This window comes from Barbus barbus (assembly GCF_936440315.1).
Source record: "Barbus barbus genome assembly, chromosome: 22".
NCBI classification, from domain to species: domain Eukaryota; kingdom Metazoa; phylum Chordata; class Actinopteri; order Cypriniformes; family Cyprinidae; genus Barbus; species Barbus barbus.
This window is the reverse complement of record NC_136750.1, coordinates 26,064,427-26,089,536: the sequence shown is the minus strand read 5'-3', so window position 1 is coordinate 26,089,536 and position 25,110 is coordinate 26,064,427. Positions and strand designations below refer to the sequence as shown.

General features: G+C 37.7%; 3 protein-coding genes across 6 annotated transcripts in view; 1 reads left to right on the top strand and 2 right to left on the bottom strand.

Annotated features, from left to right (window-relative positions):
* Positions 1 to 442: 442 nt before the first annotated feature.
* Positions 443 to 8,614, bottom strand: LOC306888348 (BEN domain-containing protein 7-like). The gene is made up of 10 exons (XM_079446570.1): positions 8,518 to 8,614; positions 7,431 to 7,505; positions 7,089 to 7,361; positions 5,877 to 6,008; positions 5,511 to 5,797; positions 4,321 to 4,546; positions 2,053 to 2,166; positions 1,801 to 1,842; positions 1,575 to 1,622; positions 443 to 1,495 (listed from the first exon to the last, which is right to left on the bottom strand). The coding sequence occupies exons 1-10, from the start codon at positions 8,579 to 8,581 to the stop codon at positions 1,446 to 1,448; spliced, it is 1,311 nt and encodes a 436-aa protein (XP_079302696.1). The 5' UTR covers positions 8,582 to 8,614; the 3' UTR covers positions 443 to 1,445.
* A 772-nt stretch (positions 8,615 to 9,386) lies between these two features.
* Positions 9,387 to 14,349, top strand: LOC306887991 (pre-mRNA-splicing factor 18). 2 transcript variants are annotated; one of them, XM_079446074.1, is made up of 11 exons: positions 9,403 to 9,539; positions 9,622 to 9,699; positions 11,082 to 11,108; positions 11,743 to 11,847; positions 11,924 to 12,037; positions 12,182 to 12,328; positions 13,102 to 13,170; positions 13,495 to 13,635; positions 13,716 to 13,787; positions 13,873 to 14,028; positions 14,121 to 14,349. In XM_079446074.1, the coding sequence occupies exons 1-11, from the start codon at positions 9,474 to 9,476 to the stop codon at positions 14,199 to 14,201; spliced, it is 1,056 nt and encodes a 351-aa protein (XP_079302200.1). In that variant the 5' UTR covers positions 9,403 to 9,473; the 3' UTR covers positions 14,202 to 14,349. The 2 variants fall into 2 exon arrangements, with proteins under 2 accessions (XP_079302201.1, XP_079302200.1); XM_079446075.1 differs by lacking the exon at positions 11,082 to 11,108 and having other exon boundaries at positions 9,387 to 9,539.
* Positions 14,350 to 22,122: 7,773 nt separating this feature from the next.
* The window catches only part of LOC306888415 (FERM domain-containing protein 4A-like), a 76,498-nt gene continuing 73,510 nt past the window's right edge, over positions 22,123 to 25,110 (bottom strand). For 2 of the 3 annotated variants that reach the window (XM_079446686.1, XM_079446687.1), the window contains exon 24: positions 22,128 to 24,690. Coding sequence is in view for 1 of the 3 variants with exons in the window: in XM_079446685.1 (XP_079302811.1) it covers positions 24,585 to 24,690 (106 nt within the window). In the remaining 2 variants the exon portion in view is untranslated. Of the gene's footprint in view, positions 24,691 to 25,110 lie in introns of all 3 variants that reach the window. The other variant, XM_079446685.1, reaches the window with a different exon arrangement.

Here is a 25,110-nt window from a genome sequence, read left to right as displayed (position 1 = left end):
CCCCCACCTACAATTCCTGCCAGCCGGGGGCTCGAACTCGCAACCTTTCGATTACGAGTCCGACTCTCTAACCATTAGGCCACGACTTCCCTTGATCAACTGGATCAACTTTTTTCTTTAAAAAAAGTTTCCCCTGGATCAACTTTTTTCTTAAAAAAAAGTTGATCCAACTTAACATTTTAAGGCAACCAGCTTCAGCAGATTTTTGAGTTCTCAACTTTTTGTAGGAGATTCTCAACTTTTTGTTGTATAAACTTAAAACAACAAGTTGAGAAAACTTCAAAATGCCTTAAAATCTTAAAGTTGACACTTTTTTTTACAGTGTAGCTTTTAAAAACTATAATAAATAATGAACTATAATACAATAGATAAATAAAAGAATAGACAAATTTAAAGATAACTTTGAAGCCCACTAAATAAATAAAAAATGACACATTTGAATCAAGTTTAGGTCAACCATGTAAGACACAGCCATATTTATTTGACGTCTCAGACCAAACAACTTTCCACTAATAAACATAAAGTTGATCTTTTTTAAAACAGGAATATTAAAAAGGAGGCACAGACACAACATCTGTGCTCTTAAAGGAATATTTCCATTTAAGCTCTATCAAATTCGCTTTGCCTCATATCTCAGTTAATAAAAGCAAACATTAGTTTGAGTTGACGGTTATGCACTTACAGTGGAAGTCTATGGGGCAGGTGTACAATGTAAGTGCATTTCCGTATGTGCGTTTTTAGCATTGCTTTTACAAACTGAGACATGAATCGAGCCACAGATTGTATTTAACCCGGATATTAACAAGAATAGTTATTCAAGCATTTGACCGTGAGGTAAAAACACAGACGCAGGATAATGTTCATATTCACTCCTTTGTACACATTCAATAGACACTAAATCCTCTTACACAGGAAGTCAAACAGTTACAGGTCTACATTACCAGTCTGCCAGATTATATAACCAACAACACTTTAGTAAGACTATGTGCAGCGAATATGACTTTAAGTACTATTAATATAGAAAATGCCACATATTTCACCAGAAAGTGTCAATAAACAGCACAATCGTGAAATGACATCAGTTTGAGTGAATTAAAGGCACAGTCATGTTTTGTCAGCAGTCCTGCTGATATTTGTTGGTGAAGCATTTGGATGAAGCTGAAAAACTACAAACACTTCCATATATTCATTGAAGACAACTAGTGACATTGGGACGACCCACTTTAAAACGATCAAATGAGAGTACTTGTGTTATAAACGTGTGTCTGTCTGGAACGCTAATTGATCAGCAAAACATTGCCGTTTACTTTGTGTCTGTTGCACAGCTGACCGTGAGAATTTCAAAGCCGCGTCTCTCCATACGTGCTACAGTAGACGGACAAAACAATTAAAAATGACTCCTTTGCGGGGGTCGGAGGTTGCATTTTGTTGAAAACAATCTCTTCTCAGGCAGTGTCCATAGCAACTAGACATTCAGTTCTCTCATAAGCATCACCTGCGGTACAGAAGAAAGGGTTACTTTAGAACAATGGCACTTTTTGAGAGTGAAATATTAAAGATGTGCATTCCAGTACCATTTTGCGTCACAGTTTCCACTTTATCATCAGTTCGCTGACATTTCTCTGAAAAATAACACACAGAAATACTAGTGGGAATAATATTCCAATGGAATGTGTCCTCTGAAATTATTTAGCATGTTATTTAATGTATCATTCTAATAAAGAATGCTGGGATATCATGAGATCTGAAGCGCTTTCATTCATGCTGTGTGTGTGGGTTTGGGTCAGTGTGTCCGAGTACCTGTTTTGTGCTGAATATCATTACTGTCTGAGGCTGTCTCTGCTGCAAATCATTCAAAATAAATCACATAAATTAGGACATTGAAGCATTTAAATGATCGATTAATTGTTTTAATAGCACTCATCTAGCAAATCATCAATCATGAAGCAACAGCTTTGTTACAACTTTGAATCCTTGGTAATGTACGACACCACTACCTCTCTTTCTTTTTCACTTTCCCTGCATGTATTTCTCTTTGTGTCATGTTCTCACCTCGTTTTAAGCGTCGACGGGCAAGTTTAATCTGGTCTTGCAGAATCTGGACCCAGTCTCTGGGGCCGGGAAGCTTCTCAATTCCATTGGCTGAGCAATACTTTTCTGTAAACACTAAATTCAGACACATACATGTAAACAATTTAAGATTTAAAAAGTTTGTTAACTGAAAAAAAAACCAACCCTGGTATAGAAACGACTTTCTCTTTTCACTAATTACAAAGAAATGCAAGTAACATAAATAATAGTACATATTTTCTGTAATAATAATAATATGTCCGAAATATACAAATGCAAATATACAGATTTTAAGCCCTTTTTCACAGTTAAACGAGGTAGACACAAAATCGAAATCTTAAAAATGTGTTATGCTTGTTCTGTTTAAGTATTTTGTGTCTTTTAAAAGTGTATTTATTTATTTTTAATAATAATAATCATTTATAATAATAAATAAATATTGATAATATATAATACATTTCACAATCATAATCAATTTCACATTTAATTACAAAGACATGCTAGTACACAAATAATAAATAAATATTTAAATATTTTACATATTGATTATTATAATATATCAAATGAATCAAATGCTACATGATTTTTACTCAAAACTAACATCACTTTTTTGAACATTTAAGTTGAGTTTTATCTCTTAAAGTGCTCCTATTATGGGTAATGAAAGATATTTTGGTTTTGGGAGTCCATGCATGCAAAGTCAAAAAACACTTTCATTGTCTTATAATATGCATTTATTTTTTACCTTACTTGCTCAACGACTCCCAAACCCCTCCTTGGCTTTGCGTGATGCTAATCTGCAGTGATTGGTCTGATTGATCTCATTTTCATTTGATCATGCCTGTAATGCCTGATAAAGCAGCGTTTGTGAGCGCAGTGCTGCTTTGTGTACCGTGGAAACCGCTGTTTTTACCGCTCCAAAAGCAGAACACAAGATCCAGGGGGCGAGGTTGGATACAGATCCAACTCCTCCCACCTTACATATACCTGAACCTATCTGTCTCCACCCCCTGATCCCTAAACCTACCATCTCCACCCCCTAGATGTGGATCAAACCCCACCCCCCCATCTTTGTTCTGCAGTGAGGAGCTACTGTGAAAAGCGGCACCTAGTGGCAAAGAATGAATTTGCATTTTCATTCAGACCAATGCAAAAAGACCAACAAGTGGGTGGGCAATATGCTAATGTTTCATGTTGATGTCAACATGAAACGGCTTGAGATTTGTTTTAAAAATGACTCGTTTCAATTATTCAGAGTCGACTTTCTTTTGAGAGACAATAACTTTATACACGGTGCACTTTCAGATTTAAAACTTTGCAGGATGTTTTCATTCACTTAGATCTGTGTTACACACTGCATGAAAGGTAATTTTCAAAAATCCATAATGGGGCACTTTAAAACTTAACAACCAGCTTCTGCTTTACCTATTATTATTTATATATATATATATATATATATATATATATATATATATAGATAGATAGATAGATAGATAGATAGATAGATAGATAGATAGATAGATAGATAGATAGATAGATAGATAGATAGATAGATAGATAGATAGATTGATTAAGGGGTAATCGGATGCCCATTTTCCACAAGTTGATGTGATTCTTAATGGTCTTAAGACTCTTAATGAAAAGTCTATAACATACTTTGGTTAAAATTTCTCAATGGTAGTGTAAAACAACATATTTACCTTGTCAAAATCAGCTCTATTCACAGCAAGCCATTTTAGTGCATGTTCCTTTAAATGCTAATGAGCTCTGCTCACCCCACCCCTCTCTTGCGTGGGGGGTGATGAGCCGTTCTCATGTTTACTTTAGTCGCATTTAGCTGCGGAACTTGCTAACTAGCACGTTATTAGGAAAGGGGTCACACAGACAGGCATCTGAGAATGGCTTGATATGAGAAAAGGGAAATGATTTAACAAGATTGAAAAAAAAAAAAACACTGGGTGGATCTTTATCATTATAGGGAGGTTGTGCATACACACTGCCAACACACATTTCAGTTCAAACAACAACTTGTAAAAGTGCATGTCGCATCCGATAACCCTTTTAAATAAACGCCACATGGTTTGATATTTTATTATCTAATGCAATAATAATGCATTTTTAAGTGTCCAAATACTTTTTTAGGACCACTATATGTATGACAGTGATACATATCAGGCAAAATCCATAATAATGCTCTCCTGTACACTGATGCTGTGTAAGTTCTGGTCTGGTCTAGTTATGTTCACAAACCTTTAATGGCTCCGACTATGTTTTGATCGAGTCCTTTCCTGGTGTCATTCAGACCTCTCTTCCTCTTGCCATTGGGCAGTGAGTTTGCCAGAGTGGTATCATCAAAGAACGCACACACCAGTTTCCTGAAGAGCAGGCTGCCAGAGCGAGTGTAGTTCAGTAAGATAGAGTCCAACTGTGCTTTAGGAATAAATACGTCATAATCCTCGGCCAACTGCACCTCCGGCTGGGAGAGACAGACGGGCGGGATATTAATAAAGGAATTAATACACACTCATGCACTTAGGAATTAACACATACATTGACACACAAATTGTGATCATCCAAAATTTCACTTTTAATCAGGTGAGACTAAAGTAGGTCATGAATAATATTTTCAGAGACATATGCTCATACATACACACTCTTATCAGAATAAACACATAACCTAGACGACTGTGAAACCATATTTATGTACTCAACCCCATCTGTTGTTTCTAACCTTAACTCATTCTGCTGAGAGAGAAAGACATGGCCAGCTATCAGTCTAATGGGTGCAAACACAGTCCAAAATCAGAACTTGCCAAGCGTGAAAATGTGCTTTGGCAAGTAAAATAAAACAAAGTTACTGGCTAGCTCACTGAATGCTTCTTTTTAAAGAATTTAATCATGAAAGCTTTTAAATCACAGTCTATGACCAATACATTATTAAAATTTGAGGATTGGTGCTTGCTGTCAAGATATATATATATATATATATATATATATAGACAGAATATTACCATGTACTTCATCTGCCTTTGTCTTCCCAATGAAAATACTTCTGAACAAAACCACAGCAGAACCGAACAACAGATAATGTTCGGTTAAGAGTACGATTCAATGATTAATTGATAAAGAAAGCTGTTTGATTTATTCCTGAATGAATCAGTGCTGTTGAACTAACTGGTTGAATGAATTATATGCATGAATATATATGAATAATTATTACTTTAATAAATACTAAAAAAATTACTTCACTTAAATGATATACATAATTTAGATAGTATGCTAGATAGTACATGCTGGGTTAAACATTTAACCCAAACACTGGCTGAAAACAACCCAATTTCTGGGTTTATCCAGTTGTTTTTAACCCAGCATTTTTTGAGCAGTTTTACTTCATTCACCAATTCATTACCAAATCTATTCATACATGTACGGTGATGTACCTCTGTGGTGCTTTGGCCTCTGGTGACGCTGTAGTGAGAGGGAGGAGTTTTGGCACTGGGAATGGGATCTGGGATAAATGATGTCACTGCTGGGGGCATGTCCTCTCTTGACTGATTACACTCATTAACAGCATCGGTCTCAGCGGGTGGCGATGGAGGTGTGGTTCTTTTAGTGGGTGTGGTCAGAACTGTCACTCTGTGACCCGGCCTCCTCTTCCGGCTCCTCCTCCTGGAGATGGCGGTTCGGGACGAGAGCGAGACCTGGGAGCCCTGTTTGTCCTGGGATCCTGAGAGTGCAGCAGAACACGTGTCAATGCAGCTGTAATTGTGTTCAGAGGAATTTGAGGGTAGTTGTGTTTGATTTACCTCTCGGAGTTTGGATTAGTTTCCTCATGGTACGTAACTCCAGCAGAATGGCCTGCAGGGTGCTCTTGCAGTTGCACATACAGCAGCTGGGCTCAGTTGCCATGGCAGCAGGCGCAGGGGGCAAGGCCATGTCTGAATCAGAACACACATGCATCGCCAACACAACGGCCATCACCGATAATGTCTGACACCCAGAGGCTCCAAGCACCCAGCACAAAAGCTGTCTGACTTGCTGACTCCAGTGTGTATACAGAAGAAAGACATTACGTGTTTGCTATGTTATCCAGAGCTGTCTAGACACTTGCTGCTGCAGTGCCAGACAGTACATCTTTCTGAAGCCCACAATCACATAATACAACTTTCCCTGGAAAGGATCCCAAAGGGGGTTCAAGTAATATCTTCCTATGCTTCTATCTGAAGTCACTTTAAGCAGAAGCATGGCTTTGCTGAGTTTAATACCGGAAAAAAAGAACAAAAGAAAGAAAAAGCAGTGCCACTAAGACAGTCTGCATTAGATTCCGAAATTGTCCAACCAAGTGGCATTTGCAATCAAATGATACTATGATTTAATAATGAAACACATTTTGTTTCATTATTAAATCATAGCATCATTTGGTTGCAGATATTATTATTTTTTTTTACCTGGTAATGAATTGAGTGAATTGATTAAAATTGAGAAAATGTGATGGCCATAAATATTTGTTACTGAACATAAAACTGTATTCTGCATAAATAAATAAAAGAGCATTTATGTAGCTCAAACAGTAAAGCGCAACCATAGCAATGCCAAGGTCATGGATTCAATTTCCAGGAAGTGCATGAACTAAGATTTTTTTTTTATCTTGAATGTAATGCAAGTTGCTTTGGATGAAAGTGTCTACATGTAAATGTTATCATTTAAAACCTAACAAACTTTGTTTCTGAAATGTTTGCTTGATAAGTGCGCTTGTGCTATATTTCTATAAAATAAATGCCACTTATTTTGACAATTTGTCATCTAATGCAATGCATTTTAGTCATTGCATTCAAATTCATACATTTTTTAGCATGACTTCAATGTCAAAATATGTTTTGGGGCCACTGCATATTAATATAGCCTAATCATAGTGTGAGAAACATAGCTAAACATGCTTTGTTTTGCATTTGACAGATTTTGCTCATTTAACAAACTTTCTGAAAGTAATCAAATTGCTTCATTGTTTAGAGACGCACCATTAGCTTTCGAGTGGTTTTGGTTCCTCTGGGTTTTGGAGCGGGTGCCGTACTGCCCGTGAGTCATCAGGACTGAGCTCCAGCCGTACTGGGGATGTTCAGGGGCCGGGCTCTGAGCCACAGGCAGGCTGAGAGCCTCCTCCTGAGGCTCCTGTTTGAGGGTCTCACCCTCACGTCCAACCCGCTGGTACACTCGTCCTGTCTTGTCACTCAGCAAGCGCATCATGCCTGTTATCTGCTTCTTTATCTCCATCCCTTCATCACCTAACCAGACTGAGAGATACAGTTAACACACTGAGCCCGCACACAGTCATGAAGTGTGTTATGATGAACGACAACTACCTTCAGTCTCAGAAGCAACCAGGGCATCTCCTTCAGTGTCATTCTGGTCTACATCATCCATTTCATGGCTAAAATCTAAATGAATCAAAGCAGAGTTTTCACATCATTATGAGGTCATGACACAATTTCATTTAGAAATGGGCTTTTTAGCCTTTTATTCGAAGGAGAGTATCATGTTTAAACAGTATGCTTAACACTTAAGTATCAAGTTGATTGCTCATGACTATTTTTATAAAAACTGCAAAACAAAACCACAAAATGAATTTCACATTTGATTAATGTAAAATATAAGATATACATCAATATACATAAAATGAATGTGATAAAAATGCAATGAATATTGAAATGAACAGTTAGATTCTCTGTATTAAATCAATTGTCAATAATCAATTAATTGTCGTTGTGTTGACGATACCTATTAAAAATAAAGTTCTCTTTATTATTATTATTATTAATTTCTCCTATACAGATATGTACAGTGCTAAGGATAAAGATCACCCAAGACTAAATAAATTATACACCATACATGAATCTATCTGTTTTATATAATTTAAGACAATAAACTTTTTTTGTCAGCTATATTATTATAACTTTTGTATGACTTAGTACAGTGTAATATACTAGAATTGACATCAGTCAGATTTGTTAAAACAGCGTTGTTGAATTGTCATTTTGAAAAGCACAGATATTGCATATACAGGCTCTCAATTTGAATGAGCTGCATATGTAATAATTACGAAAGCGTCTTAAATAGTTCCAGATGAAGTGCGTTGTATGCTGTGATGTCACTCGTAGCAGCAGCAGCTGTGTGATGAAGCGATGAAGTGATGCTGCGGGTCAGGACCACCTGTAGGCTGCGTGACTGTGAAGAGCTTCATCACGCTCACGCAGCAGACAGACCTGCATTGTATTCCATCACACCTGAAGAAGTGCACAGGGACAGACTAAACGCATCAGAAGATGAACATGTTTTTAATACGACAACACAACGAATGATCCGAACGACATTGTGACGATGCGAGCAGGACAAAGAACAGAGTGCTGACGTAACGCTTCCGATGCGCTCTATTGTCTGTCATCTGCTTACCTGCATCATTCACCAGTTTAAAGCTCTGAGATTTCCTGCTCCGCTTCCTCTCCATGAACTCCATTTTAAGGGCAGAGCGGCGAAGACGCAGAATCCAGCCCAGTTCATCAGCACACAGGCTCTTTAATCACTGACAAACTCATTAGGTCCAGCTGATGATGAGTGAAGCGAACCTGAGCTTTAATAATAAGCGCGGGTCTCTCTGATGATGAGGAAGATTAGGAGGAGGAAGAGGATGGACGGGACGCGTTTACATTCCCCTGCGGGGCTGCTCGTTTATGATGTAAATAAATAAACCTCTTAATTCTTTCAGAATTCGTCTATTCCTTTGCGCCACCTGATGGTCGCTAATATTTGTGGGACGCAAATACGAGGGTCCAGATTTACACTGGACAGACTGGACGAAATGACACTGTTGTCTGGAGGAGAAGAAACTTTCCTGTCGGTGACTAGTAATAGCCTACGTTGAAAAGTGTAAATAAATAAATAAATCATAAATATTTAGGCTATCTGCAACGAAGTAAAAGCGAAAGTAAAAAAAGAGCAAAAAAATATATTTTATAATATATATATAGCCTAAATAAATTTAAAATAAATCTAAAATATCATAAAAAAAAAGTATTGAATGACCGCTATGGACCAAATAAATGAAAATAAACACAGGATATCAGTTAAAATAAATAAATTGATTAATTAGCCTACTTTAAATAAGTAATGTTTCACTGCAACTGATATTCGTCAATATATGTTTAATAAATGAGATGAAGAGTTTGTCCAAATAATTTTAAAAAGATACAAATCTTTCTCTTTTTATTTTCTCACATCTGTCCATTAGATGGCAGTAATGAGTCACATCGCTCCACTAGAACGGAAGCGACTTTAACTGTTTCCCGTTGGATGTTTATGTAAAAAAGAGGCGTAAGAGTTTTTGAGAAAGAGTTGTTGTTATTTGAGTTATGGACATCCTCAGAGCAGAGATCGCGAGGAAAAGAAAACTCATTGAGGAGAAAGAGCTGGTAGATGTGAGTAGCGACTGTTTACATCGATGTGTTGTTGTTATGTGGGTTTGTGTAATAACTTACTCTACTCGTGTTGTTTCTCCAGGACTCAAAGAAATACTTCAAACGGGCTGATCTCGCTCGTAAGGAAGAGGAGGATTATTACAGGAGATGTGGATATAAGGTATAAACACAGCTGTATTAGTGGTGTAATCCGAGACCAGGTGTTATCAATGTTTTACCTGAAACGGACCCTTAAATGTGATCAGCCCCAGGGACCATCTACTTGTCTGTCAGTCATCTACTGTGGCTTTCAAAGAAATGAACTGTCCCATTCAAAAAGTGTCTTCTATCCCATACTCCCATGCTGTCCAACATGTAGATGAGCTGTTTCTACATCAGAACAGATTTGGAGAAATTTATCAAGACATCACTTGCTCTGCAGTGAATGGGTGCCGTCAGAATGAGAGTCCAAGCATCTGATAAAACCATCACAGTAATTCACACGACTTCAATGCATCATGTCTTGTGACGTGAAAAGCTGTGTGTTTGAAAGAAACAAATCCATCAAGACATGTTTTAACTTCAGACCATTGCTTTGAACTAAAATATGAGTCATCTGTATTTTGTCTATATTTTATACAATAGATTTTCGTATTTTATTAACAATACGAGTCACTTCTGGTCAAAATACGAGTCCATAATACCAGTTCTTCCAGTGTCCATCCACTGTTGACCTTTTACAGTCGTGGTCTAATGGATAGAGAGCTGGACTTGTAACCTGAAGGTCGTGGGTTCGAGTCTCAGGTCCGGCAGGGATTGTAGGTGGGGGAGTGAATAAACAACACCCTCTCCACCCTCAATACCACGACTGAGGTGAGACCCTTGAGCAAGGCACCGTCCCCCCAACTGCTCCCCGGGCGCCGCAGCATTGGCTGCCCACTGCTCTGGGTGTATGTTCACTACTGTGTGTACACTTGGATGGGTTAAATGCAGAGCACAAATTCTGAGTATGGGTCACCATACTTAGCCACACACCACTTCCCTTTCCCCTTTACTGCAAAATCCAACTTTTTTAACTTTTAAAACCGTTCTAAACAAACTTTAAACTCTGCTTGATCTGTGCATATTTTTGACTTTTTCACTGGAGAAAGCAATGTTATGGATTGTGGACACTTATTTTAGCCATTAGTAACCGTTTGAATTTATAACATTTCAATGATGTATTTGTTTCTTACAAACGCACAGCTTTTCACAAGACATGAATTGATGAACTGGAGTGGTGTGGATTATTGTGATGTTTTTATCAGCTGTTTGGACTCTCATTCTGACGGCACCCATTCACTGCATTGGTGAGCAAGTGATGTAATGTTACATTTCTCCAAATCTATTCTGATGGATGGCCTGAGGGTGAGTAAATTTGCAGCAAATTTTCATTTTTTTGGTGAACTATTCCTTTCAGAAAGCTCTTTCTCTCTAGTTCTCTTCTCATCCTGGAGTGGTGTCTGCTGTGTATCTCTTCTCATATTCTCTTTCCTGCTGTCTGTGTGTGTTCTGTGAGTGTAGGTTTCTAATGAGCAGCCTGTGCGACAGGTAGGGCTCAGGCAGACAGAATGCATGCTGCCAGACTGATGTTTGACTGGGTTTCATTTGTGTGTTTAATTGCCTTTGCTCCCAGTGTTGCACAAAGCTGGAGGCAGCACTATCTGAATTTTCAGCCCAGCCGCATAACGATCACAGTAAAATCGGTGCCTTATGTGACAGAGATGCCCACCCAGGAGCAAAGCACGTTTGAATTCTAGATGCCTTGCCTGCTCTCTCATTTGTGCGGTTCTCTTTTGTTGTTTAAGCTTCCTTATTTGGTTTTGATATTGCATGCATGGTGTGTTAAATTAAAACCGGTGTCAAGATATAGCATGGCCAATCAAATGATATATGCAGTTCTTTGCTGTTCACCCATTGCATCTTGGGAGAATTATGTGCACTCATATTTATATAAGATTAGATGAGGATTTAATCACATTTTAAAAATGCATAGCTGCATGCTTATATGGAGAACTATTTGTTTTAGGCCTTTTATTCTGTAAGATCTTGCCAGGATTGTTATTTATAAGCTTATTATTTTGCAAGCAGCCCTTTTTAATCTTACAATTTATATGCTTTGCAGTGGTATCAGAATAATTTAACAGTCATTAAAATATGACTTTTTTTTTTTTTTTTGTCCAAGCTGGACAAGACCGAGGAGGAGGCGCCTCCATCTACATCATCCAATCCTGTGTTAGAACTGGAGCTCACAGAGGAGAAGCTGCCAATGACGCTCTCTCGACAGGAGGTGTGTCAGCCAATCAGAGCTCACCTGATGAGGTTGTTTTTGTTCTTGGATGAATAAATCTTGTGGCTGCGTGCAGGTGATCAGACGTCTGAGGGAACGTGGCGAGCCCATCCGTCTGTTTGGCGAATCAGATTATGATGCTTTCCAGAGACTCCGGAAGATTGAAATTCTAGCACCAGAAGTAAACAAGGTAAGACCCACCTCTCCTCTCACCATCTTCACGCTCATGTCATATAGTGCGTTTATTTACTAGGAATTTTTTAATTTATTTTCCTGCAAGAAAAGTTCTGTCAAGGTGGACAATTTTTAAGGCTTACCTTGTCTGTGTGTGCAGGGATTGAGGAATGATCTGAAGGCCGCCATGGATAAGATCGATCAGCAGTATCTGAACGAGATCGTCGGTGGAACAGAGGGCACTGAACTGGACACACAACACGATCTCAAAGTGCATGAAGAAAATACCACCATTGAGGAGCTGGAGGTAAACCCACACACACAGGACCCATAACATTAACTTAAACTAATTCATATCCTCATTTTTAATGTAAGAGCAGGTGCAGCCATTTGTAAATGTGCAAGGCTTCCAGTTATTTTAGCTGTACCAAAACAGTCCTTTATGCTGCTTGACATTGCAAACAGATATTTGTTATCATTTAATTTATCGTAATTAGAAACGCTGGTTTGTAGCGCAAATAGTTTTATCATTTACTGCATTTTTACCTTTAGCAGCTAATAAATAATAAAACTTGCACATTCACAGAAAACAGCTTACTTCCGCAATCACAGCACATCAACTCCAGAATCTGTAATGTGCCTAATGAGAAGTACTTCTATCATGGTCCCACTAGGTGGCACTATAGTCTTACATATGCAATCTAATGTTCTTCATAACTGAAAGAACTAGACCACGGTTTCCAAATTGGGGTTTGTGTTGATGAAAAATGCTAGTAATTAATCAAATCCTAAAAATTAAAATAAAACGCTTACTAGAAAGAAATATTTAGTTTACTTGTATGTAATATGACCATTAAGAGGACATCAGAGAAGAGTGGCAATGAAAATGTGTTGTTAAATTATTTAAAGGGGGTCCTTACAAGTAAATCTTTTAGGTCAGAGGGGTTCGGCTAAAAAAAAAGTTTTGAGAACTGTCTGGATACTGAAGCTCCTATGGCTTTAATAAACTGTATAATATAACAAACAATATGTGATGCTGTATAACCGTTACATTCATGTTTAATGACCTGTATTAAACAGGCTTTGGGAGCATCTCTTGGCACTGGCAATGATGTAGGAGACATGGACATCATAAATAAAGTTTTAAGGGTACGGTATGTTATTTTTTTAAGCTTTTTTATTTTCAATCCCTTTTGGAGTGTTTGAACCTTGTACTGACTTTTGATAGTAATGTATTTAGACAATATTCAAATATTTTAAAATATTACTGATGATTTAATGAGAAATTGATGCACAATTTAAAAGTATAATAATTTAATTTTGTGTGCTTATTTGTATTTTTAAAGTTAATTATTAAATAAATTTTTTTGGTATGTTTGTATATTGTTTTTACGCATTGTGTTTCAACTTATATATAAAGAGTTTTTTTTTAAGGCACTTCATCTAAAATAAAGTATATTTTTATTATTATAGTTTTTGCTGGGCGTGTGGGCTAAAGATCTGAACAGCCGAGAGGATCATGTGAAGCGTAGTGTCCAGGGCAAAGTCGCCAGTGCCACCCAAAAACAGACCGAATCTTATTTGGAACCTCTGTTCAGAAAACTGCGTAAGAAGGTATGCTGTTCTACAAGCTTTTTTATACAGGATTATTATTAGATAGAGACTCATAAGCTCATTGTGTCTTCCATATATAGAATTTGCCAGCAGATATTAAGGAGTCCATCACAGACATCATAAAGTTCATGCTGGAGAGGGAATATGTTAAGGTATGTTTCACTTGTTGCAATACGTTGACAGTTTGTAATTGGTATATTTGTGAGGAAACCCAACTAACATACAGTGTACATACAGGCAAACGATGCTTATCTGCAGATGGCTATCGGAAACGCTCCGTGGCCCATCGGTGTGACCATGGTGGGTATCCACGCTCGTACTGGACGTGAGAAGATCTTCTCCAAACACGTCGCTCATGTGCTCAACGACGAGACCCAGAGGAAATACATTCAGGTCTGAAATGATGTTATGACTAGAAGTTTGTTTTATTACAGAGCATTGTGATTTTTAGCAGATCAGCGATTGTCTTTTTTGTATTTTCACAGGGGCTGAAAAGATTAATGACAATCTGTCAGAAACATTTCCCAACAGATCCCTCAAAGTGTGTGGAGTACAACGCTCTGTGACGTACGAATCAGAGCATTCAGTCACGTCACATTGTACGGCTGTCTCTCATTCTCTCGTGTTGTAAATAACTGTAAATATACACCAGTCTTGAGAACATGCATGTGGATCTCTACAGTGTTTTTTTTTATAAATGCTGATGTTACAGGAGTGATCTTTTCATTACATTCACTGACTCTTGATGCACTTGGATTGTAATGTCTCGTTACTGAGCTGAACATTCATGAACAAACCAAGAGATGTAGGCCTGTCCCTTTACAGACAGGAAATATTCCTTTTAAGGATGAACGTCAAGAAGACTTGCAATTTGAGTCACTATCAAAACAAGTCCAAAAATGCTAAACTCCCATCTCATGACTTTATCTGCCCCCCTGAGATGAGTTAAAGGAAGTCCTGAGTCACAGGAAGAGTGACTGACTTCCTCACGCTATGATCAAATCAGATTTAAAACACGTACAAGACAAATTCTGATAACTTTGGCCCTTGCATTGACTTATTTCAGATCTGATTCATTTTAGTGATTCGTTTTTCATTGATTGATTCACTTTTGAGGGGTCAGTCTAAAGTGTTCTTTACTACACGGGGTAAGTTGATAAAAAGCTAATAATTAAATCATACTGTGAAAATTTAATTTAAAAATACAATAAATCAGAATTTTATTTGTTTACCTGTGTGTCATTAGCCACGGTTATGGCATATAACTCACACTGTAGTTTAAATGGACCTCACCCTTAACTAGTCTCTAGAAGTATAATTTAAGATTGTTCACTGGATTTATCCTCTAAAACGGTTAAGGTTTTGGAAAGACATTGATTTGCATTGTGTTTTTTGCAAAGAGGGAAACGAGCAATGTACAGTTCAGCATTGGCTTTATACTAAATTATTTTGGTTTAGCAACATTTATCATTTGCAGTTTTGTTTAAAAGAACATGTAATGCAACAGACCAAAAGTTATTTTATGATGATCATTTTAAAATATGGCATATTATAAATGTACTTGTTATATATAAAGAAATTATGGTTACACTTTATTTTAAGGTGTCCTTTTTACCGTGTAATTATATATTTAAGTACTGACTGAGTAATATTAATTAACTACTTATTATGTGGTTGAGGTTAGGATTAGGGTTACTGCCATGTAATTATACATAATTTACTGTTATTATAATAGTACATGTAACAAGGACACCTTAAAATACAGTGTTATCTGAATTATTTATCCACAAATATAAATGGGCATCACAAAAACCTACTTTTTCTAATAAAAACAAAACAGGTCACTACTAACACAAAGACACAACAAAGCAAAAAAGACTAAATTACTGCAAAGCCTTAAATCTATTCTTTGATTTACGGTGTCTATGCCTTTACACTATGCCTTTTATCTCAGTATTAATAGTCTTTGCTGTTATCATAATTACCTCTATATGTTCATTGTTTAAAATGTTGTTATATAAACCTACAAATAAAAACCTGCTCAAATAAACCTACCATTAAAATTATAGACTGATCATTTCTTTGTCAGTGGGCAAACATACAAAATCAGCAGGGGATCAAATCATTTTTTCCCCACTCTGTGTGTGTGTGTATATATATATATATTCATAACCTCAGGTTTCATGACCCTAATATTGGCAGAGTTAGAGCAGATCTCTCTCAGGGCTGTGGAGAAACCCCAGACTCCAGCTCCCATCACCCCTTGCTGCAGTTTCCACGGTGATGGGGGTCCCTTCCTTCACACAGCATTCCAACACGCGCGCTGTTCTCACGGCTCCTCTCTTTCATCACATGAGAGAATTACAGCTTCCAGCTGCTGTGGAAAGCTGTAACAGAATAGCTGCTCTGCTCCAGGCCCTGCAGGGTTCATACAGAAACATTATTCTGGAAGAATGAACTTTCTTAGCATGGAATTGTGAGTGTGTGGATATTAACATGAATTATTAGCGACTAACTTATGCTGGAAAAAGGCGTAGACGCCGTACGTTTATCTTCTAACGAAAAAGCCTTTATGTTCGATATATATGTAACAGTACAATAGACAAGTTAATATTGATTATCTTACATTTTAGAAATTAACACACATACATCACAGAGGTCTGCATTTACATCTGCAAGATGTATTTTTTAGAGTGTTTGCTCATCTACATCTACAGGACATTTCCTATCAGATGTCAAATAGACGTCTATTAGATGTCTTTAAGATTTATGATTTAGAATGTATGTAAAACTGACATCTTACAGCTATCTGTCAGATGTTTGAACACAGCAGATGCTTTCCAGATCAAGTGATCTTTAACAGACATCTTGCAGATGTAAGTGTGCTATCTCAATGGAAATAGGTCCAAACGATGTTTCAAAGCCTGGATCAATGGTCAAGCGTCTCCAAGTATCACACAGTGAGTATCGTGCCTGAATGAACCAGTGATTCAGTATTTTGAATGAATCGGTTCAGGGGATGATTCAATAGACGTTCCAAATGGGATACATCGCCCTCCGAAGGCCATTTCGGAGTGAAAACAATCATGGCAGCCATATTGAAGGGTCATTCCAAACCGAAGTACTCAAAACTGGCCACTTCAAATTAAGGGCCCTTCAGAATTAAGGATTTCGAAGGGTACCCAGATTCTTTGCATGATGACGCCAATGATGACGCAGAAGGGCACTTCAAGAAACAGTTGTTTGGTCCCCTACACCCTTCAAAGCTCTCACTCCAGAGGGTAAGGGTAATTAGGGCATAGGAATGAGCCTTTCAGAATGGAACGCAGGGCCTGAAAGTTCCTGAAAGAATCTGCATTTTAATCGAATCAATTAAATGCAATGGCTCAGAATTGAAGGTACTGTTGAAGTATATTCGGATGTAGCCAGTGTTTTTGAACGAATCGGTTGAATCAATGATTCAATGACTCACTCATAAAAGTAATTACCACTGATCTATTAGATAATAGAGTACAATATAGTATAGTACACTATAATAAAGTCATTTATATAGATCATTGGTTGCTTCTTGTTTCATTTCTGAACGAATCCATGTTTAGATTTGAATGTATGATTCACTGAATCAGCCTGCCGGCGTTATGCTACTTGCAGAAAGAATAACTGAAAAACCATTGTAATTTATTCATTTAAATATGATTTACATCAAAGAGATGTTGTTTTACCATATTGTGCTAGTTTTGACAAGGCTTGGTTTCCCTGGACTTGAGTAACAGGTAACAGGTCTTACTCAAGGGCACTATGTGAATGGTTCATGAATAATTTCTTCTGGAGAATGAACCACCTACCTTCTGGTTTCAAGCCCAGATCTTTCAATACCACATCCCACCACTCCTTAAACTGATAGCAGTGGTCCTTTCTACAGCCTCCAGTGTTTATTTTGGCCTACAGTCAGTTGTGAGCCTGCCAAATTTGAACAATTCTCCAAAATAACTCCAAATGCCTTGACCCTCCATAATAAACGGTCACGCTGGTGCCCTATGAAGTCAAGCTTTCATGTTCACTGAACACAGCATTCCTCAGGGTTCATCAAGTCCTTCACACACAGCAGGGGAATGCCATGGATTCAGTGTCGAAAATATTTCATTCAACAAAGCGTCCACTAAGCTTCACAGGAAATGGAAGATTTCTATAAACACAGCGTCTCTTGTTGTTCACATTCCAGCTGCAGTAGATACAATAGACTCAGCTGCCCCAAAACCCATATCTCCAGCATCACACTGGCTTGACCGCCAGCACAATAACAGCAGCCACATCTCCAATATTTGGTTTTCCAGTGTTGTGTTCCTGTTGCTGGGGGAGACCCCAAGTCATTGTCCAAGGCATAAACATCCTCACACACTTCCTGTGGGGCGATAGCACAAAATCTGTGAGTCATATTAGCACAGTATTCAAGAAGACTGGAGGGAGTTGATCAGAACCCAAGCAGGCATTGCATAACATATAGAGTCCTATGTCTGTTACAGGAAGCAGTCACAGGGACTTATGGGAATAACTTGCATGTCTGCAATCAGAGCTAAAAGTAAGAGTTCTGTCATCATTTACTCACCCTCATAACATTCCAAACATGATTCTTTCTCTTCCGTGGAACAAAAATGAAAAAAATATATTTGAATAATAGAACAATGGAAGCATAGAAGCACCAAATAAGGGCAAAATAGCACCACAAGTCCATACTATTGTTGCTATTAATGAAATAAATAATATAGTATATATATATATATATATATATATATTTATGCATCACATGAATTATTAGCGACTAACCTATGCTGGAAAAAGGCGTAGACGCCGTACGTTTATCTTCTAACGAAAAAGCCTTTATGTTCGATATATATGTAACAGTACAATAGACAAGTTAATATTGATTATCTTACATTTTAGAAATTAACACACATACATCACAGAGGTCTGCATTTACATCTGCAAGATGTATTTTTTAGAGTGTTTGCTCATCTACATCTACAGGACATTTCCTATCAGATGTCAAATAGACGTCTATTAGATGTCTTTAAGATTTATGATATATATATATATATATATATATATATATATATATATATACACACACACACACACTCACTGGCCACTTTATTAGGGACACCTTGCTAGTACCGGGTTGGACCCCCTTTTGCCTTCAGGACTGCCGTAATTCTTCGTGGCATAGATTCAACAAGGTGTTGGAAACATTCCTCAGAGATGTTGGTCCATATTGACATGATAGCATCACGCAGTTGCTGCAGATTTGTCGTCTGCACATCCATGATGCGAATCTCCCTTTCCACCACATCCCAAAGATGCTCTATTGGATTGAGATCTGGTGACTGTGGAGGCCATTTGAGTAAAGTGAACTCATTGTCATGTTCAAGAAACAAGTCTGAGATGATTTGAGCTTTGTGACATGATGCATTATCCTGCTGGAAGTAGCCATCAGAAGATGGGTGCACTGTAGTAATAAAGGGATGGACATGGTCAGCAACAATACTCAGGAAGGCTTTGGCGTTTAAACAATGCTTAATTGGTACTAAGGGGCCCAAAGTGTGCCAAGAAAATATCCCCCACACCATTACACCACCACCACCAGCCTGAACCGCTGAGACAAGGCAGGATGGATCCATGCTTTCATGTTCTTTATGCCAAATTCTAACCCTACCATCTGAATGTTGCAGCAGAAATCGAGACTCATCAGACCAAGCAACATTTTTCCAATCTTCTATTGTCCAATTGTACTTGCGAATTTTAGCCTCTGTTTCCTGTTCTATGCTGACAGGAGCGGCACCTGGTGTGGTCTTCTGCTGCTGTAGCTCATCTGCTTCAGGGTTCGACGTGTTGTGCGTTCAGAGATGGTATTCTGCATATGTTGGTTGTAACGAGTGGTTATTTGAGTTGCTGTTGCCTTTCTATCATCTCTAACCAGTCTGCCCATTCTCCTCTGACATTAACAAGGCATTTTTGTCCACACAACTGCCGCTCACTGGATATTTTCTCTTTTTCGGACCATTCTCTGTAAACCCTAGAGATGGTTGTGCGTGAAAATCCCAGTAGATCAGCAGTTTTTGAAATATTCAGACCAGCCCGTCTGGCACCAACAACCATTCCACGTTCAAAGTCACTTAAATCCCCTTTCTTCCCCATTCTGATGCTCGGTTTGAACTTCAGCAAGTCGTCTTCACCACATCTAGATGCCTAAATGCATTGAGTTGCTGCCATGTGATTAGCAGATAGTAATTTATGTTACCAAGTAATTGAACAGGTGTACCTAATAAAGTGGCCGGTGAGTGTATATATACAGGTGCATACAGGTGCATCTAAATTAGAATGTCGTAAAAGTTTATTTTTTCTTGTTATTTCAAAAAGTGAAACTTTCATTTATTTTAGATTCATTGCATGTAAAGTAAAACATTTCAAAAGTTTTTTTGTTTTAATTTTGATGATTAGAGCTTACAGCTCATGAAAGTCAAAAATCAGTCTCTCAAAATATTAGAATATTTACTTTTGAGTTTCAGTTAATGACCATCCTGACAGTATAAATTGCAGGTATCGCTTGTTCTTTGAAACCACAACAATGGAGAAGACTGCTGACTTGGCAATGATCCAGAAGACGAACATTGACGCCCTCCACAAAGAGGGTAAGTCACAGAGGGTCATTACTGAAAGGTGTGGCTGTTTACAGAGTGCTGTATCAAAGCATATTAAAGCAACCTGGGCTTCCATACCACCTCAGCAGTGCCACAAACTGATCACTTCCTTGCCACGCCGAATTGAGGCAGTAATTAAAGCAAAAGGAGCCCTTACCAAGTATTGAGTACATATACAGTAAATGAACATACTTACCAGAAGGCCAACAATTCACTAAAAAATGTTTTTTATTGGTCTTATGAAGTATTCTAATTTGTTGAGATTTTTGAATTGGTGGGTTTTCGTTAAATGTGAGCCTAAATCATCACAATTAAAAAAACCAAAGACTTAAACTACTTCAGTCTGTGTGCATTGAATTTATTTAATACATGAGTTTCACAATTTGAGTTGAATTACTGAAATAAATGAACTTTTCCACGACATTCTAATTTATTGAGATGCACCTGTATGTATATATATATATATATATATACTCATTAATTTGCAACTACATGTCTACTAACTCTCAGAGTAGACGGTTATGTTAGGTTTAGTAGAATAAGTTGACATATACTATACATATACATATACAAAGTTTCTCATAGTCAGTTTGTTGTAGACCCGTTAAAATAGTGTTAGAAGATATTAAGCGGACAGTCTACTAATGACTGCTAGTTGATGACGTAGTTGCAAAGTTACTTACTGTTAGTAGAATGTCTAAAGTGGACAATCAAAATAAAGTGTTACAGATAAAAATTAAGACTGGTTGTTTGAGACCCAGTGTTCAATATCACTGACCTCAAACCTTTAGTAACACCTTCTGACAAAATATTTGACCGTTTGTGACATGATCTATTTATGCTATTTATGAAAGGGTTTCTCTGTTTCCATGAGCATCCACTCTAAGATTCTGACAGTAGCTGTGGAACAAATGAGTAAATGTTAAACAGCTGCAAGAGACTCACACGTAAACAAACAGAAATGCACACACATCCTCTGGGAAATCACAGGGTAAAATGCTTTAAGCTTAAGTCATCAGCAGGCGTTATTAGAACTGCAGTGATGGATGAATCACATGCATTTATAATACAGTAGGTGATAATTACTTTATGCCAATGTGATTCTTAAATCCTTTAAATGTTGAACTGTGTGGTGAATGCTAATGTTTTCATGTCAACATCAAACATTTGTTCTCAAAAATTACAAATAGCCTTTGTGCATGTCAAATGTCACTGGTCAACCATTACTTATCTTTGAATATAATATCAATTCTAAAAACTATTTTATTATTAATTACATTTTATAATTATTATTGTCAGTTTTTGTAAATATGCATGTAAATGTGGACAGACAAATAAATAAATAAATAAATAAAATAAATTTAGGTCCAAAACAGGACATCCAATATTTGTGACCTTGAATGCAGGATCAAAGCAAAATAATTTTCTTTCTCTTTTCCCCCATTAAAATGATTCATGTTTTCTGTGACACAACTGACATATATTTGCATATTTCTAAGAAGCATTCAGATTTGGCAAATCAAATTTCAGTTTCATGTACTTGGTATTTCAATCAGCGGGTGTGATTGTCAGCTTCACCTGCGGCTGATCTCATTACACATGCAGGGACATAATCCACGGGGTGACATGCAGAAGAATTTCAATTACATCTGGAGGAAGCAGATCGCCACCTTCATCCACCTGGAGAGGCATGTTGCATTATGAATAACAATAAACATACATTAACAATGCATATTCACTCATATGGGACACAAGAGATCTGAATAATGGCAATAAAGTGATTTCACGCTTCGGTTTAGAGAACATTCAGCAATAATTTATTTCAGAATCTCAAGAGCCACCACATTTTTCATCTGGAAAATTCAATATCAGTTGCCAACACCACGGTTTTTGAAAAATGTTACTATACAAATTCTTAATAGAAAAAAGAATAAATTAACTGTGGAATTTGGTTATATTTAACCCGCCCAACGATTCCACTTTATTTTTTTCTACAACACCATTTTATTGTGTCCGGTTATGTCTGGAAATGAACTCATGAAACATGCTCTATTGTCAAGAGGAAGTGAGAAGACAGTTTAGTAACTAACGTCCTTCATTTTGCACGACTGGTATTAAAACTATTGACAACAGTTAGGAAAAGTCTACAGCTAGGAAACCGAAGCAGTAACTGGTCTTCCTGTAGCACCTGAACGTGTTGTAGCTATTTCCCAGCGTAAAGACTCGAAAATAAAACCAATACTGATTTATAAAAATCATTAAATGAATGCTTTTACGATTTCTTTTAAAAGAACCCAGTTTCCACAGTCCTGCCTATAAATGTTGATAAATGTGTTAGTTGTTTTTTTTTTTAATATAAAAAATTATGTTTTTGTTATAGAGTACAGGTAGACGAGAGGAGTGAGCTCACATTGGCCTAAGAGGGAACGAGGTCTGAACGACCTCTAAATGAAGGGCTGTTTTTACACCGGGTTTTAGTTTTAACATCAAGATGCAGAACACAGTGTGCTGAGCATGCACAAAAAATAATCAACAATCAATATCAGGGCAGATAAAAATGACTGGTTTACTTTTAGGCCCTTCATGGAACATGAATCGGATGACTTTCAGATTTAATGTCTGGTGATTTGGACCCTTTTGAATAATGACTGCTTATGTTAACGCACAAACTGTTGACTTTTTTTGAAGATCTGTCGAGTTGTAACGGCAAAGGGTGTGCTTTCAGCTACCTGTTTCACATACAATGTTTCGTATCTCGCAGTGTGTAACAAATGCGGTATTTAGCATTATGGCTTGATGTTTCCTCGGTCAGACGATCGAGGCGAGGGGCACACGTGGTTTCGGATCTTGTTGACTGCATGATAAAAGCATGAAACACCCTGTATTGTCTGAGCTCAGTTTCTTACCGGCTGCTTTTAAAATGAAGCACCTGCTTTAATCACGTCACATTCTGGAATGCTGTTCTCCTGAAAGCCTTTAACAGGTCAGGGAAGAGGTAACGTCATTTTCGTTGAAATAATGTCGGTGTGCCACGTTGCGTTGTGCTCAACTGACTTTGACGGTTTTATAAATACGAACGTAATGTCATAGTGGTGTTACAGTTAAGTAAAATCCTAAATATTAAAAACAGATACGTAAAAACAGGAAACCCATAAGGCCAGGAGTGTTTGGAGAAGGTTTTTCGTGTGTCTTGTTATTTCACTGATGTCACAACACTATACGCGGGGGTTTGTGACTGTTCATGCAGTTTGGGCAAACAGCAGGGCATTGTGGGATGTGCAGTTCAGGCTTAGAGCACCATGGTGGCGAGTTGCCGGTTGCGGCCTGAGTTGCAGTACTTCACAGATCGGGCGTATAAAGCCGAGGGTCATGCTAAAGCCTCTAAGCTAAATGTTCTCAAGATTTGTTGTTAGCTAATGTTCTGCAAAAATGGACCAGAATCGATGAACTTGAGAATGACAAATCAACATTACGCACAAAGTCCACAATGTTTTGAAATTCCTCAGAATGTCGTACTTGTGACGTTGTAATCTTGAGCGATATGATATCAGGGCTCATCTTCCAATCCAGAACGACCGAAGAAAGGCTTCTGCCTTTTTTAAATGCTCTATTGTTATTCACAAAGTATCAAAGTTCACAAACAGTGGGAGGGGCTAATGATGCACTCCGGTCAAATGAGAAGTGGCGCTGTAGGATGAAGGAGGGGCTTGTGGTCACAAACTGTTTTTTTTAACAGAACTGAGAACATAAAGATCTACAAAGATGGTTGACGCCAAAGCAATCCATCGGAATGTTTTTTTTGTGTGCATGAGAGAGAACGACGCCGGCGCCTGACATCAGTGCAGAGGGACACACATGACAGCAGGGGACATGTGTCTATTTTAGCACGTGTGTGTGCGTGAGTGGGGTTCACTTATAGTACAACACGCATAAGACGTCTCTCTTATGCACATTAATCCAGCGATGGATTAAACACGGAGGGTTTGTGCATACGGTGGAACCGGCTGCCAGCTAACTGGGTCAAAAGTCAGAGTGGGAGGGTTAGACAAGGTCAAGCTCAGTTTATTCAGACTCTTGTATTCCCATCGTTCATAAGCACTGTACCGCTGGATATACAGAGAGACAGAGAGGAAGGAGAGGTCGAGGTGGTACTGGCTCCAGCCATAGGTGTTTTTGGATGAGTTGAGGTCCAGACTGTGGTCAGGCCTGCCTTCTGAACACTCTTTTAAAGAGAGAGGGATGAGGGATGACGGTTTAGACGAGCGTTCCCGGCTTTGCCTTCTCATGCCCGTACCACTGTACGTCCACTATCTCTGAGCACAGGGGACTGCTCAGGAAACAACTATCGGAGAATGGCGATCTGCAGATGAGGAGTAGAGGAAAGTGTCAGACATCTTGACATGTCATAGGTATATTTAACAGACTGTAACATTTATCCTGCAGTTGCTAGATTTATATTTGAGCAGCTATCAGAAGGCCGATATGGAATTGTATGTCTTCTGAATAAAGGGGTTAATCTGAACATGCTTTAAGCTATCCTAATACATTATTCCCATGTTACAGTATTTTGAGGAATTCCACAAATTTCACATGGAACCAAAGAAAAATGGAAATCCCAAATAAGACAAAAATACTTATAATTAAAAAAATCAGATGAATAACATTTGATGTGTAAAACACTACCTTTACTGTATTAAATTGATCTTAATATATTGCATTTAATATCTTACATATCCTTTTAAACATATTTAATAAATTCATAAAAAAAAAATATATACTT